Source organism: Saccostrea cucullata, unplaced genomic scaffold (genome assembly GCF_032062105.1).
Source record: "Saccostrea cucullata isolate Sc308-1 unplaced genomic scaffold, CSIRO_AGI_Scuc_v1 ctg256, whole genome shotgun sequence".
In the NCBI taxonomy this organism is placed as follows: domain Eukaryota; kingdom Metazoa; phylum Mollusca; class Bivalvia; order Ostreida; family Ostreidae; genus Saccostrea; species Saccostrea cuccullata.
Genome location: NW_026924265.1, coordinates 212,878 through 228,791, shown reverse-complemented (window position 1 = coordinate 228,791; position 15,914 = coordinate 212,878). Strand labels below are relative to the sequence as shown.

General features: G+C 35.2%; 1 protein-coding gene across 1 annotated transcript; it reads right to left on the bottom strand.

The window, feature by feature from the left end:
* Window positions 1-4,379: 4,379 nt before the first annotated feature.
* Window positions 4,380-15,796, bottom strand: LOC134266074 (probable methylmalonate-semialdehyde/malonate-semialdehyde dehydrogenase [acylating], mitochondrial). Its single transcript, XM_062748312.1, has 15 exons — window positions 15,642-15,796; window positions 13,481-13,525; window positions 13,221-13,295; window positions 12,960-13,121; window positions 12,449-12,527; window positions 12,135-12,289; window positions 11,783-11,930; window positions 11,231-11,295; window positions 11,033-11,089; window positions 10,872-10,931; window positions 10,444-10,573; window positions 8,238-8,419; window positions 7,644-7,823; window positions 5,388-5,486; window positions 4,380-4,767 (listed from the first exon to the last, which is right to left on the bottom strand). Exons 1-15 carry the CDS (start codon window positions 15,678-15,680, stop codon window positions 4,666-4,668), a joined length of 1,578 nt encoding a protein of 525 aa, XP_062604296.1. The 5' UTR covers window positions 15,681-15,796; the 3' UTR covers window positions 4,380-4,665.
* Window positions 15,797-15,914: the final 118 nt, after the last annotated feature.

Below are 15,914 nucleotides of genomic sequence, written 5' to 3'. Positions count from 1 at the left end.
TCAATTTCCTTTCCTGTTAAAATATTGTAAGTTAATTTTCAGCATGATTATCTAGAACCAAAATTAAATATGACAACTGATAAAACTTTCGACAATATCTCTTGCTTTGTTGAAATAAAATTATTTCATCTAAGAATAAGGCGATGCATTATTTCAAAATCACCGTAACTATTCTTTAAAAAAATCCGTTAATACTTTTACGCAATATTATCTTGTACTTTGTTGAAATAAATGAATAAATAATTTTCTCCAGATTGCCGCGATATGGAATGTCAGGATTAAGAGAAGTTATAAAGTGTGTATTTAAAAAAAAAGTGTGTTCAGTAAATTTTTCACACTTAATCCTCGCGCCGATTTTCGTAACAAATTACCGCGATTTTCAAAGTTCAGAACACCGCTTGGTAAATTTTTCTGTTGCGTATAATACATCCGAACTGCGTTTTTTCCCCCAGTTTCAGACTCAAAAAGGGGGGTGCGTATTTTACATCAATGCGTATTATACTCGGCCAAATACGGTAATTCAAGCTTTGCAAATATGCATCTAAAACAATTTAAAATTAAAAAAAACTGCAATTTCTTTTAGTATCAGGTCCTATGATGCATCAACTTAAAACGATAGGTGATCCTTGTCACAGGCAAAATGTCAACATAAAAAAAAATAAATAAAGTTAATTTAGAAAAGAACTTGAAACCATTCCTTTTGACCTAAAATAATGTCTTGAACAATATTTTTAAAATATTATAATACAATACTAGGAGACTTATTGTTCACAGAACAATAAGAGGTCTTTCCACCTTCTTTGAACTCTGTTTTATATCTGACTCCTAAAAATTAAATTCCATGAAAAAGAAACCAAAACTCTCTTAAAGCATAGAAAAAATGAAAATTTTAAAAAAAATAGAATGACCTTGACCTTTGACCTTGAAAAAATATTCAAGGTCAAAGGTCAAGGGTCACAATGCAATTGACCCCATGCTTCTACCACTTATAGTTTTCAAGTTATAAGATTTAATAGTAAGTACAAAGAAGTTAAAGGGCAATAACTCATATAAGGGGTCATCAGATTCTTTTGCACTTATACAATGAAGTTAGGTCTAAAGACCCTTAAGACATTAGTGAAGGTTTGGTGTCTCTAGGGTGTACAGTTTCGGAGGAGTAGCGATAACAAGGTTTTTCGCACAAGGGGCAATAACTTTTAAAAAGTTTAATTTTAGGGGACAAGAATGAAATCTTTGAAACAGTTTTAAGAGTACATATAAATGATGCATAGACATTAAGTATATGTTGAAAGACAAAAGAGATACAAAAAGAGCTAATTTTCTCATTTTTGGAATGACCTTGACCTTTGACCTTTACATGAATTTTAAGGTCAAGGGTCAATGAATCTAATGCAGGTGGTGCCATGTCTCTACGACTTCTTGTTTTGAAAATTTTTAATTATTTGTAAAATTCAAAAAGTTTCAGGGGCAATAACTCATTGAAGGGGTCATGGAATACTTTCGCAATGAATAGATTGAAGAGTCCCCTAAATTAGTCGAAGACATTCATGAAGGTTTCATACCTCTGCGGTTTACGGTTTCTGAGGAGTAGCGATAACAAGCATTTCTTGCGAAAGGGGCAATAACTTCGAAAGCGGTTAAGGTTCATTTACGCAGGGTCAACTGCAAACATCTTTTACGGAGTACATTCCTATGAACTATAAATCCAATCGATATATCTTCAAACAAAAAAACATGCGGCGGAAAAATAATAAAAAAAAAGAATAATAAACAGAAGAATATCAATAGGTCTTTCCACAGAAAGGTGGAAAGACCTAATAATTATATGTATACTTAAAAAGGTGAAAATAAAGAGCCAAATTCTATCTAAACAAGAGGCCCATGGGCCACATCGCTCACCTGAGAAGCTATGACAATTCTGTCCTTTACTAGATTTACCCCTTGTAATACATATTGTGACCCCACCCTACCCCACTGATCATAATTTAGACAATTTGAAATCTACACTACCCCAGGATGCTTCCATATAAGTTTCAGCTTTTCTGGCCAAGTTGCTATTAAGAAGACTTTCAAAGATTTTTCCTATATATTTCTATGTAAAACTTTGATTCCCTATTGTGGCTCCGCCCAATCCCTGGGGGTTATGATTTGAACAATTTAGAATCTACACTACCCCAGGATGTTTCCACATAAGTTTCAGCTTTTCTGGCACAGTGGTTCTTGAGAAGAAGATTTTCAAAGATTTTTCCTATATATTTCTATGTAAAACTTTGAATCCCCATTGTGGCCCCGCCCAATCCCCGGGGGCTATGATTTGAACAATTTAGAATCTACACTATCCAAAGATGCTTCCACATAAGTTTCAGCTTTTCTGGCACAGTGGTTCTTGAGAAGAAGATTTTCAAAGATTTTTCCTATATATATCTATGTAAAACTTTGATTCCACATTGTGGCCCCGCCCAATCCCTGGGGGTTATGATTTGAACAATTTAGAATCTACACTACCCCAGGATGCTTCCACATAAGTTTCAGCTTTTCTGGCACAGTGGTTCTTGAGAAGAAGATTTTCAAAGATTTTTCCTATATATTTCTATGTAAAACTTTGATTCCCCATTGTGGCCCCGCCCAATCCCCGGGGGTTATGATTTGAACAATTTAGAATCTACACTATCCAAAGATGCTTCCACATAAGTTTCAGCTTTTCTGGCACAGTGGTTCTTGGGAAGAAGATTTTCAAAGATTTTTCCTATATATTTCTATGTAAAACTTTGATTCCCCATTGTTGCTCCGCCCAATCCCCGGAGGTTATGATTTGAACAATTTAGAATTTACACTACCCCAGGATGCTTCCACATAAGTTTCAGCTTTTCTGGCCCAGTGGTTCTTGAGAAGAAGATTTTCAAAGATGTTTCCTATATATTTCTATGTAAAACTTTGATTCCCCATTGTGGCCCCGCCCAATCCCCGGGGGTTACGATTTGAACAATTTAGAATCTACACTATCCAAAGATGCTTCCACATAAGTTTCAGCTTTTCTGGCACAGTGGTTCTTGAGAAGAAGATTTTCAAAGATGTTTCCTATATATTTCTATGTAAAACTTTGATTCCCCATTGTGGCCCCGCCCAATCCCCGGGGGCTATGATTTGAACAATTTAGAATCTACACTACCCCATGATGTTTCCACATAAGTTTCAGCTTTTCTGGCACAGTGGTTCTTGAGAAGAAGATTTTCAAAGATGTTTCCTATATATTTCTATGTAAAACTTTGATTCCCCGTTGTGGCCCCGCCCAATCCACGGGGGCTATGATTTGAACAATTTAGAATCTACACTACCCCAGGATGCTTCCACATAAGTTTCAGCTTTTCTGGCACAGTGGTTCTTGAGAAGAAGATTTTCAAAGATGTTTCCTATATATTTCTATGTAAAACTTTGATTCCCCATTGTGGCCCCTCCAAATCCCCGGGGGTTATGATTTGAACAATTTAGAATCTACATTACCCCAGGATGCTTCCACATAAGTTTCAGCTTTATTGGCCCAGTGGTTCTTGAGAAGAAGATTTTTTAATGACCCCACCCTATTTTTGTCTTTTCTTGATTATCTCCCCTTGCGAGGGGATATGTCCCTTCATTTTAACAATTTAAATTCCCCTTTACCCAAGGATGCTTTGTACCAAGATTGGTCAAAATTGGCCCAGTGGTTCTTGAGAAGAAGTCGAAAATGTGAAAAGTTTACGGACGGACAGACGGACGGATGACGGACACAATGTGATCAGAAAAGCTCACTTGAGCCTTCGGCTCAGGTGAGCTAAAAAAACTACATGTGTATAATCAAAACAGATCTGTAAAACACAGGTGCTATGAGGAGTAAGCATCCCCTGCTGGGCAGTCACACCTGCTGGAGCCCTATGTATTGATCAGGAAGACAGAACATTTTGTTGAGGAATTCTGCCTAAAGCATAGGCCTGACAATGACACAAGCTAGCCTAAATATATCTCATTAATAAGACATATTTTCTAACGAGGTCATTATGATGACCATAGAATTTATGAAATGCTGACTTTACACAAGGTTGTTGAAATCCCTTTAAGATCAACTCATCTTTCACTAGCCTGTTTTGGTTTAAACAATAGTACACATGTACATACAATATTAAGGTAGAAACATCAGAAAAATGTCTTCCTCAAGAACCACTTGCCCAGAATACTAGAAGATAGATTTACATTAAAGCTTTCTGAGGCATACCAAGCTTCTAATTTGTTCAGTCAGTCTCTCAAGATAGGGTGCATACTCTTAGTACTATTCACTTACACAATTTTTTAAAGGCTTGGGTACTGTTTAAATGTGTCAATTTTACTTCTTCACATAAAATTATAAATAATGTGCTATTTTTTATTCTGTATACATGTATATGTGAGCAGTCAATGCCATAAATGAACATGCATAATATATTATTCCACACTTCATGAACTCAGATGACCTCATATAGCTTCAGTCTCTGAAAAATATGTTAAATATAAAATGTGAACAAATCTCTTTAACATGATTCACTACAAAATATCAGTCAATGTCTAGAGTAGCAGATCTGTGAACAAATGATAGATTCACTCAATACACAGGTCACTTGTGAGAAGCTGCAAACAGTCCAGAGGGGAGACAACTGTTTATCTCATGACAGGCATGGCTGTCTGTGAACCGGTCACTGTGGCGTCATCAGCTCTCCACATCTGGGTCACTGTCTTCAACTGGGTGTAAAACTGAATACCCTGAAAAAGAAATTATTATGCCCATATCAAACAACAAAGTCATAGATGTAATTCGTGTGACATGCTTATAGGAAGAATATTCATGATTGTATGTTTCTAGGTATACTAGTACATGTACTATTTGAAGTTTGAAAGTTTTAGTATTTTAAGAGTTTATTTCACCTCCTCCATTTATAACATATTGATTCGATATCCCTCATCATTTCTTCTAATGCTATGCCTGTCTGAGACATTTACTGTGAAATCATCACTGATCATGGGGGCCAATGTTCAAGGATTTTGTGGGTCACCCTTATCAAAAAATTTACATACCCAGGAACAATTTTTTTTGTCTATATATTTAACCTATATTCAGCCTAATTTGTACACGTATGATTACATGGAACTCTGATAATGTTTCAAAAAGACCATTCTAACACACAGTACAAATGTTGGTCTTGAATCTGTATAATTGTATAGGCGTTATAGAGGTCAGTCTAGATGTTCTGTTTTGACAATACTGGAACCAGGGTATATTGAAATCCTCCAATTTTGAATGCAAGTGATTAGTATTGATCACTCAATCTTTAAATCAGTGGTCATGTATCTCAATTTTCTCTTTTTCAATACAAGTGACTTACAGCTTTTCCATAGAAGTTCATGTCGCCTCTAAATGATCCCCTAGATCCTGTAAAGGAGAACATGGGTAAAGGCACCGGGATGGGGACATTAACTCCAACCTACAAAATAAAATTTTCCCTATTACATAAATTATCCCTCGTCACAAACCTATAATATAAAATTTACCCCACCTCTGTCGATTTTTCCATGAAATCCTGGCTTACAATTGGTTGAAGTCTGTAACGTGAAGGCGGTGGATTACGTATACCCAGTCAGTTGTAAATCTATACCCGGTTGATGTATTACGTCACAAATACAAAAGTGACGTCATAATAAGGTATAAGCGTGATGAAGCATTTAGCAGAGAAAACCATTTATAAACTACAGATAAAACGTAAATGTTACATCGGTGGGGTAAATTCGTTACTTAGTCTTTTAGTGACAGGATATGGGATGATACCTGGTTAGTAAATTTCATACCTGACTTGGCTCCGCCTCGCCAGGTATGAAATTTACTAACCAGGTATCATCCAATACCCTGTCACTAAAAGACTATGTAACTAATAATCCCTAGTCACAAACCTACAATATAAATTATCCCTAGTCATAGACCTACAAACTGAATTATACCTAGTTATAAACCTACAATATAAATTATTCCTAGTCACAAACCTAAAATATAAATTATCTCTTGTCACAAATTAATCTGCTACTGCATATTTACAATCTAACTGTCACTATTTATTTCAACCAAAAGTCTCTGTCGAGACTGTAGCTCTACTGGTTTGTACTTACAACAAAGGATGAGAAAAGAAGCCATTGTCATACATGTTAACCTATTGTGATGAAAAATAGGGAGATTCTGACCACAAAAGCGGTAGCATTGTGCATGCGTTGTTTTACGCCTGGATTTTAATATGAAGATATATTGCATGTAATATACATGTATGGCTTTAATTAAATGAAAATAAAATAATTAATCTTAAATATCTATTGCAAAGAAATAGGCAGAAACACATTAAGTTTGACATAAATTATACATATTCAAATATTTTTTATGGTTATCATTTTGCTTTGATTAATTGGCTACTTAGCTTAGCCTTTTGAAGAGTGCTCTTTGCTGATATAGCCTAGAAGCAATAATTCTGAATGTTCATTCAATTGTTAAACACAACAAATGATACGATAAAGTTTAATCTAGATCTAAAACTAGTCCCTATGTTTCCTTACAAAATCTGATTTCCCGAAATGATCGAAAACGAAAGTAGAAATGTGCCTAATGTCTTGGTCAATCGAGTGATTTCTACTGACCTTATTGATAAAATTTCGAGCTCCTGTGCTTTTATAGACGATGTCAAACATTTTATCTAATTCTTAAAAGCTGTATCTCCTTGTTCATGGCAGTGATGTTGACTAAATTTATCGTAACCAATGTAATCACTGATTTTGTGCGGTTGTCGTTGTCACACACGTGCTTGAAATCTAAGTACAAATCGGTACCAAAAAAGCGTTTGTATGATTCCGGGTTAAATCACGCGATATCTTACGAGATTTCATGACGAGTGGCTTCTAAAATGGATACCCAAGCGAACCTAAAATACTTAAGACAAAACTTTTGTAGAAAAGCGGTAGATTTACGAATAAAATCGGTAGGCGGGAGATGGATTAAAAAAGCGGTAGACTCCCGCCTAAATCGGTAGAGTTAACATGTATGCCATTGCCATCAGACCAAAACTGTAGAAGAAGTAGCGTTTTAAAGGAATTTCACAGAAAATTCTATTTTTAGCAACCATGGCAACACCATTCATCGAAATTAAAAAACGGATGTACTATTTTATGTATCTTAGTGTAGTCTACTTGTGTGCCAAGTTATATTAAAATCAGACCAAAACTGTAGGAGGAGTAGTGTTTTGAAAAATTGTTTACAGACAGACAGACAGACGGACGGACTATGGACACCTTACTGTCGCATAAGTTCTTCTGGTCTCTGACCAGTAGAGCTAAAAACATAAAAAGCAGTTTGCCATTAAAATGCACATACACTTTGAAGTTGAGTGAATTGATCTCTCTTCTACATTGTATTATCTGATCTAGTCTTAACAACTTAAATATCAGTGATGAAAAATAGATTGTGCATACAATGTACAGGTATTTGTAGCTCCCGTTTCAACAGTGAAGTTAAAACTTGCCAATGAAACTAAAATATAGTGGTTGATAAATACATTTGGACACAAAAGATCATATGCATAAAAATGTAACTTTTTTCTAGGCCTAACCTGTCCAACATCAATTTCCATTGTGTACTTTCTGGCTGTGGCTCCGTTTGTTGTGAAGATGGCAGTACCGTTACCATAAGGATTAGCGTTGATGACTTTGATTGCATCATCGAGTGTATCGACCTCCATACTAATAAGGACTGGTCCGAAGATTTCCTCTGTGTAACATTTCATCTCCGGCTGTAATTTCAAAATCATTGAGGAGTTAGGACAAATACACAGACAAAGAAGCAAGCATGCTCTTACATTGAAATGACTTTCATTCCTGTTGATAATAAGTTAAAAAATTATGTTTATCAAGAATCAAAATTGTTGATTCCTGGCATGACACTGCCTTTCTTTATATGGAATATATTTATACTTAGTAGTCATATGTGACATTTGACCTCATCATGTACCTTCAGATGCTAGAATTAAATTGTTAAATACTATTTAAAATCATGTACTGGCACATAAATTGTAAAATTCATTCTAAAATCTTCAACTCTCAGTATACATGGTCAATGATTCAGTTTCAATGATAATGTCCTTTTGATAATGTGTTAACAATCAAATAAAAACATACAGCCGAAGTAAAAATAAAATCTGACAAACCTTGACATAGTGGAGAATGGTTGGTCCGACAAAGTTGCCCTTCTCATAACCAGGCACCTTGACATTCCTTCCGTCCAGGAGGAGCTTGGCTCCCTGGTCAACCCCAGACTGGACTAAATCACACACCCTCTGTTTGGCCTCCGGAGAAATCAGGGGACCAAGGTCCGCATTTGGCTCATGACCTGCAAGAAACATTCTACATGGAGAAAATGCATATAAAACTTGGGTATTTTACTTCCATTTATTTTATTGATCATTTGATGACTGTCTGTTATCTTTTTATTTTTTAAATGCCTTTTGAACTAGACCAAAAATCTATTTCAAACTTATCACCCCCTTCAACTATCTGGGAAAAAGAGGGTCAGTTTTGTTCAGATGAAGGGATTTGCCCCTTTCAGGGTAAGATAGCTATAATCATTATTACAAGAGGCCCAGGGGCCACAGTGCTCACCTGAGCACATCAGCTAGGAAAAAAACACATATCAGATGAGAACTATAAGTTAACTTAAGTGGGGGGGCTTGAATTTTAACCCCCAAGGGGATCATAATTTGAACAAACTAGAATCTACATTACCTGAGGATGATTCCATATAAATATTACTAATCATGGCTTTGAAGTGCTTGAAAAGAAGATTTAAAAGGTTTCCATATATTTCTATGTAAAACTTTGGTCGGCCATTTTGGCCACACCCTTACCCCCGGGGGTCATGACTTGAACAAACTTGAATCTACACTACCTGAGGATAATTTCACATTACTTTCATCTTTCCTGATTCAATGTTTCTTGAGAAGAAGATTTTTTAAGATTTTTCCTACATATTCCTATGTAAAACTTGATCGGCCATTTTGGCCCCGCCCTACCCCCGGGGGTCATGACTTGAACAAACTTGAATCTACATTACCTGAGGATGATTCCACATGAGTTTCATTTTTCCTGGCCCAGTGGTTCTTGAGAAGAAGATTTTTAAAGATTTTTCCTATATATTTCTATGTAAAACTTTGATCGGCCATTTTGGCCCTGCCCTACCCCCGGGGTCATGACTTGAACAAACTTGAATCTACACTACCTGAGGATGATTCCACATGAGTTTCATCTTTCCTGGCCGAGTGGTTCTTGAGAAGAAGATTTTTAAAGACTTTTCCTATATATTCCTATGTAAAACTTTGATCGGCCATTTTGGCCCCGCCCTACCCCCGGGGGTCATGACTTGAACAAACTTGAATCTACACTACCTGAGGATGATTCCACATGAGTTTCATCTTTCCTGGCCGAGTGGTTCTTGAGAAGAAGATTTTTAAAGACTTTTCCTATATATTCCTATGTAAAACTTTGATCGGCCATTTTGGCCCCGCCCTACCCCCGGGGGTCATGACTTGAACAAACTTGAATCTACACTACCTGAGGATGATTCCACATGAGTTTCATCTTTCCTGGCCGAGTGGTTCTTGAGAAGAAGATTTTTAAAGACTTTTCCTTTATATTCCTATGTAAAACTTTGATCGGCCATTTTGGCCCCCCCTACCCCCGGGGGTCATGACTTGAACAAACTTGAATCTACACTACCTGAGGATGATTCCAAATGAGTTTCATCTTTCCTGGCCCAGTGGTTCTTGAGAAAAAGATTTTTTAAAAATGCCAATAATTTTTCTCTTATTCATGATTATCTCCCCTTGGAAAAGGGCGTGGCCCTTCATTTGAAGAAACTTGAATCCCCTTCACCCAAGGATACTTTGTGGCAAGTTTGGTTGAAATTGGCCCAGTGGTTCTTGAGAAGAAGATGAAAATGTGAAAAGTTTACAACGACAACAACAACGACTACGACGACAACGACGACAGACAACGGACAAATTTTGATCAGAAAAGCTCACTTGAGCCTTCGGCTCAGGTGAGCTAATAAAAGGAGTGTGTACACAGAAAAATATGGGGGAAAATGAAGAGATGGTGCTTGAAAGTGAGTTCATGATATCAAATTTAATACAAAAGCATCAACTTTTTCAAGAACATCACGGTATAATAAACTTTACATCAAGCATTAATATAATGTTAACTTTAACGTTCTTAAATCATTTGCGCTAGGAACACAATAAAGAATTTTTTTCTTGAATACCGGGGGTATTTTCAATTGTCAAGAGATTTGTGGGCATGTCCTATCAATTTTAATTTAAGTTTATCGTTTGACTTTCCTTTCTTTATACCCACACTTACCAGCATTTACTCGTAGCTTCTTGGCCTTCTCTACAAGTTCTGGGATCCAGTTTCTGGCCTCACCAACAAACACAGCTGTAGATAGAGCCATACATCTCTGACCCGCTGCACCGAAGGCTGCTCCTACCAACTGATACAACCATAAAACATTAAAGTAGTGCTAGGTAACAAGTAACCCTCTACACTCCAAACTGTACTATAGATTGTTAAGGATATGTATGTTAGATCAATGTGAGATTTGAAGAATTTTTAAAACTTCCAAACTAATAGCAGCATCTGAAGCCAGGTAAACATCCATCTAATCATACTCATTGTTAGGCCATTATTTACTCATATAATGATTATTTATGCTTACTTTTGGATGCACAGACAAGCTATACATGTAGCTTATACAATGGCAGAATTGTCATGAAATAATTTTTCCTGACCTGATTCAGACAATTTTCTTTGTTTGCATCTGGCATGATGACTCCATGATTTTTAGCTCCCTTTAATAGGAATAAAGGTTTTATTAGAGTTTTAAGTCAGGAAATAAAAATCAAAACTACTTTTTTTCATGTGATGTTTAAAAGATAAAGTAATGTCCTACCATGTTGGACTGGACTCTCTTGCCATTCTGGGATCCTCTTTCATAAATGTATTTCCCCTAAAACATACAAAACATGACATAGGTTTCTGTGGAAAAACAGGTATGGCAATTATAGCTGTTTATCAGCAGCTGTTGTAATAAGATATAAATTCTGGCTCCATTTTTACAATTTGATTGATAAATATGATATAAACTCACAGCCTGATCTGATCCCACAAAAGATATGGCCTTTATGTCTGGGTGATCGCAGATAAAGTTTACAGCTGAAAGAGAAGAATTATTGCCCATAATAGTTCTCATACTGCCTTTTTTAGTAGTGTAATTTCAATTCAGTTCAATTTAATTATTTTTTTTTACTTTAAAAAGTGTTAGTTATTTCATTATTTTGTGTTGCAAGATATGGGTATGTTTTAAAAATTGTAAAACCAATCATTAATTAATGAAGATTAGGAAGTCTAAGATGCATTAGTGTTTTCGGCCACATTTCGCCTTCGCGCAGCTTCCTCCATGGTTAAATTTTCAAATGTGGAGAACCCTGCAACTGTAATAATATCTAAAAGAAATTCCTACACCTAACTCTGGATCAAAAGTTATGATCTCTAAACATGCAGTTTTTTAAACATCTTTTACACTTTACAAAATCATTATGAAATTACTGCTTGTAGACTTATTTGACTACAAATTACAAGAACTTAACTATTTTGTGCTTTATCCGCTTCTTATGAGTGATTTTCTTCATCAATTACTTACAATCATGTCTGCCATGAATGACATTAACAGTTCCATCAGGGAAGCCAGCTTCTTTGGCCATCTCTATCAGCATCATGCAGGCTCCAGGATCACGCTCCGAGGGCTTCATTAGGCAGGTATTCCCTGTCACCAGAGCCATAGGGAACATCTAAAAGTAGTTTGGAAGGAAATTAATTTGTTAAAAGTTAACATCATAGATGCACATAAATGATTAACAAATTATGATGCCTGATGGAGACTGGAGGTTTATTTAACATCAAAAGAAAAGCCTAAAGAAAACCAATGACATGTGTATCTCTACATACCCATATAGAGAACATAGCAGATAATTTGAATAAGGAGTTTTACTTACCCATAACGGGATCATAGCAGGGAAGTTAAATGGGGTGATTCCAGCAGTGACTCCAAGGGGGACCCTGAAAGTCATTGTGTCCATGTCTTTGGCAATCCCTGGTAAGGTCTCCCCCAGCTGAAGGGAGGTAATGCTGCAACAATGCTCCACAACCTCTGTTTCAATTCAATTCAAGATATTTATTCATTCAGTCACAAAAATATATTGTCAAATACAAAACCTTTTCTACTTCAAGATAACAACACTACAAAAAGCTTCTAGATCTGTTCTAAGTCTTTCAATAACTCAAGTAGTTAACATTGGTTAACACTTACGAAGTCCCCTCATAACATCTCCCTCTGCGTCTACTAAAGTTTTTCCCTGCTCTAAGGTAATGTTCTTGGCAATATCACTCTGAAATAACAAAGTGAAAATATGGGTATTATGTGATTCTTAAATTATGTAAAATATTAAGCATTCTGTGTTACAATTGTTTGTCAATAAGCACAGTAAATTTCTCTATTGAAGAGATTTTCTTGTGAAAAAATATATTATATACCATTTTCAAAAACACCAACACTTTTCTTTTTTTTTTTTATTTTAAATTCTAAGCAATAATTAAACTGAAAGGGTGATACAAAACACTTTTTTACAAATAAAACTTGCTGTGAAGTTACAAATAACCATGCCTTCAAGTACATGTATGTGCAGATCTAGAGAAGATAAACTTCAAAGGTCTTGTGAAAGGATATTTGAATGTGAATGTGATCCTGAAGGATCTGCATTCTTTTCTAGGATTTGTCACCTTCATACCCATTCAATATTGATATAATGACTTATGTTTACCAGATTTTCTCTGATGAGATTCTGGAATTTAAACATGATTTGCTGTCGGGTGAGGATGGTGGTCTGAGACCAGCTCTCAAACGCTCTCTTACAGGACGCCACCGCCGCCTCCATCTCATCCTGGGTCGCCTCAGGGACGCGGGTCACCACCTCATTGGTTGCCTGGAAAAAGTTTAAAATTGTTTTACATGTATTTACTTTACAAAATGAACCGTACATCAACCAAACTATCTTAATCTGATACAGAACATCAGTACTTACTGGGTTATGAACATCAATCCATATATCTGACTTTGATTCCACAAACTTTCCATCAATGAACAATTTTGTTGTTGGCTAAAAAAAAACAGAATACTGAATGATATGGCTTCATTTTTTTTTTTTAGAAATATTTCATACACTTCATACATATACACATCTGATGTACAAATTTTAAAGCAGCATGTTTACAATGATTTAATGCGAGTCTAATTATAGCCTCAATTTTTCATAGACCAAGACTTGCATAAAATGAGCCTTACCGCTGAGCTAGAGTACAATCTGTTCAAACTCTTTAAAGATGAAATCTATAAAAGAAGAATATTATCTCATATTATTATTTTTCTATATTGTTCCAACTATCTGACTCGCTCAAACTAGATCACATGATCAAGTATAAAAGTGGTATGGACTCGATGTTTCTATTTTAAAAATTTATAAACCTGCTGTTTCTAAAATTGGAAACGTTCTTCTGTGAAGCAACAATAGTGCTGATGTCACAATAGTATTTATGAACTGGATGTTTCTAAAAACAGATACTGCATTTGGTATTCATTACTGTGACGTCATAATGCATATGACATAACAATGCCTTATATGAGAAGGTGCTGAGTATTAGAAAAGGGATTCTAAGACATTTCTTATTAACTGACAAAAAATAATAAAACAATTGTAGCCTTTTGATTCGGTACAATCCCTAGATATATAGACCTTAGAGAAAACATATCGACCTCGCACTTCGTGCTTGGTCGATATGCTTTCTCTAAGGTCTATATATCTAGGGATTGACCTCATCAAAAGGCTATAATTGTATAATAAACTAAAACAATAATTCATTAATAAACACAGCAGTTTATCATAAAATTTATGTGTCAATCAATTTTTTTTATTTATTGACCATTGAAAATATATTCTAAAAAAAATTTAATATACATCCATCTTGTACATGATGTATGCATGACCTAACGATGTAACCATTAAATATATAACACTACAAATAGGTCCATAGGACATGAATGCACCGTCTAGTGCATATTTGTAATGCAACATGAAAATTTGTATTTGCGTATAAAGTTTGATGATAATATTTTGAATAGTTTCTTTAAGATTTAAATAGAAATCTAAAAAAAATGGATGAAGATGAAAATTCTCACCAAATCATTAATGCAAAAGCTTACAATAAAATATCTTGAATGGTTTCTTAAAAACTAAGCAAAACGCTTTTCAAAGATGAGTGAGGTCAAGGTCACAGGTAAGTGCAAGGTTGAAGGTTTCTGATGCAGTTAAATACCTCTCACTAATATGTTTCAGCACATAAGGCCATTTCAAATTTTTTCTAATATGTTTAGCGTCCGCGTGCGCCTTGGTTTTTGACACCCCATATAAGAAAAAACACAGCATCAGGAGTCCTGAAATTTATTAATTTCGTTGAAATTTTTGAATTCTGTAAAGTAAGTTATACTGGGTGTATTTTAAACATTTAATCCCTTGTTTTTGCTTAAGAATAGATATGTCTTCTAAAAAGCAGTTTAGTTAGACCAAATCATTTGAAGGGCATAATTTTTATGACTTTTAAGCTGCCCTGTCTTTTATGTTTTGGCTTGTGTGTTTTTTGCGAATAGGTAGGTAGGTTTTTGAAAGATGGGTGGATGCTAAACAGAGAAAAAACTTGGAATGGCCTAAAGTTTGATAAAACATCTTGAATGTTTTCTTTAAAACTGAGCTAAACACTTATTTAAGAAAACTGAAGTCAAGGTCAAAGTAAAAAAATTTTGATGCAGTTGAATAGCTTTCTTCAGATGTACCAGCATATGAAGTTTGATAACAATAACATTATCTTGAATGGTGTCTTTAAGCATGTTAAAACTAGGCTAAACCTTAATTTAAAAAATCTGAGGTCAAGGTCAAAGGAAAGGTCAAGGTCAAAAGATGTTGATGTAGTTGAATAGCTCACATAAATATCTATCAGCATAGAAGTATCTTGAATAGTTTCTTTGTAACTGAGCTTAATGTAAAGCTGAAATGGAAGAACAGAAGACAACATGACACATCCTTTCATGACTGGGCATAAAAAAAGAAATGAGTAGGACTAGTTTCTCTATAATTTGCTTATTACTCATAGCTCAATCAGTCAATGTTAATATCTTTCTGAGCATGCTGAGCAGCTGAGTGCATCGTTTTAATCATACATATTATCCAAATGATAAACAACATTTGCGATTCCACATGATCTTTATTTATTCTCTTTAGAGAAGTGGACAGGCTTTCGCTTACATAAAATGGATATGGTGTGTCATGGTTTTTTCTCCGTTACCTAATGGTGACTTTTGCCAATCCATTGACCTTAACTTAATTTGGTCCAACTGAAAGGAGAAATTCTTTCCCGATAAATAAACTAACAAACACAAAGCATGGCAAACTTACACTTCTTGTGTATCCTGCTCTCAACAGCACACCTGCCATGTTCTTTATTCTGAATTCCTACAACTAAATTTGTGGAGGATACAGCTGCAACTGGAGTACACTGGCCAACTTTGTTAAGTTCTTCGGTTTCTTTCTAATTTTTGTACATGCAAGACGGAATACATCAGAGGAGTTCCGATTCCTACAATTTCATTGGACAAAACGGACAACACTACCAAAATGATAACTTTGGTTTTAAAATATTTAATATGCTTTATAATAGCTAATTATCTT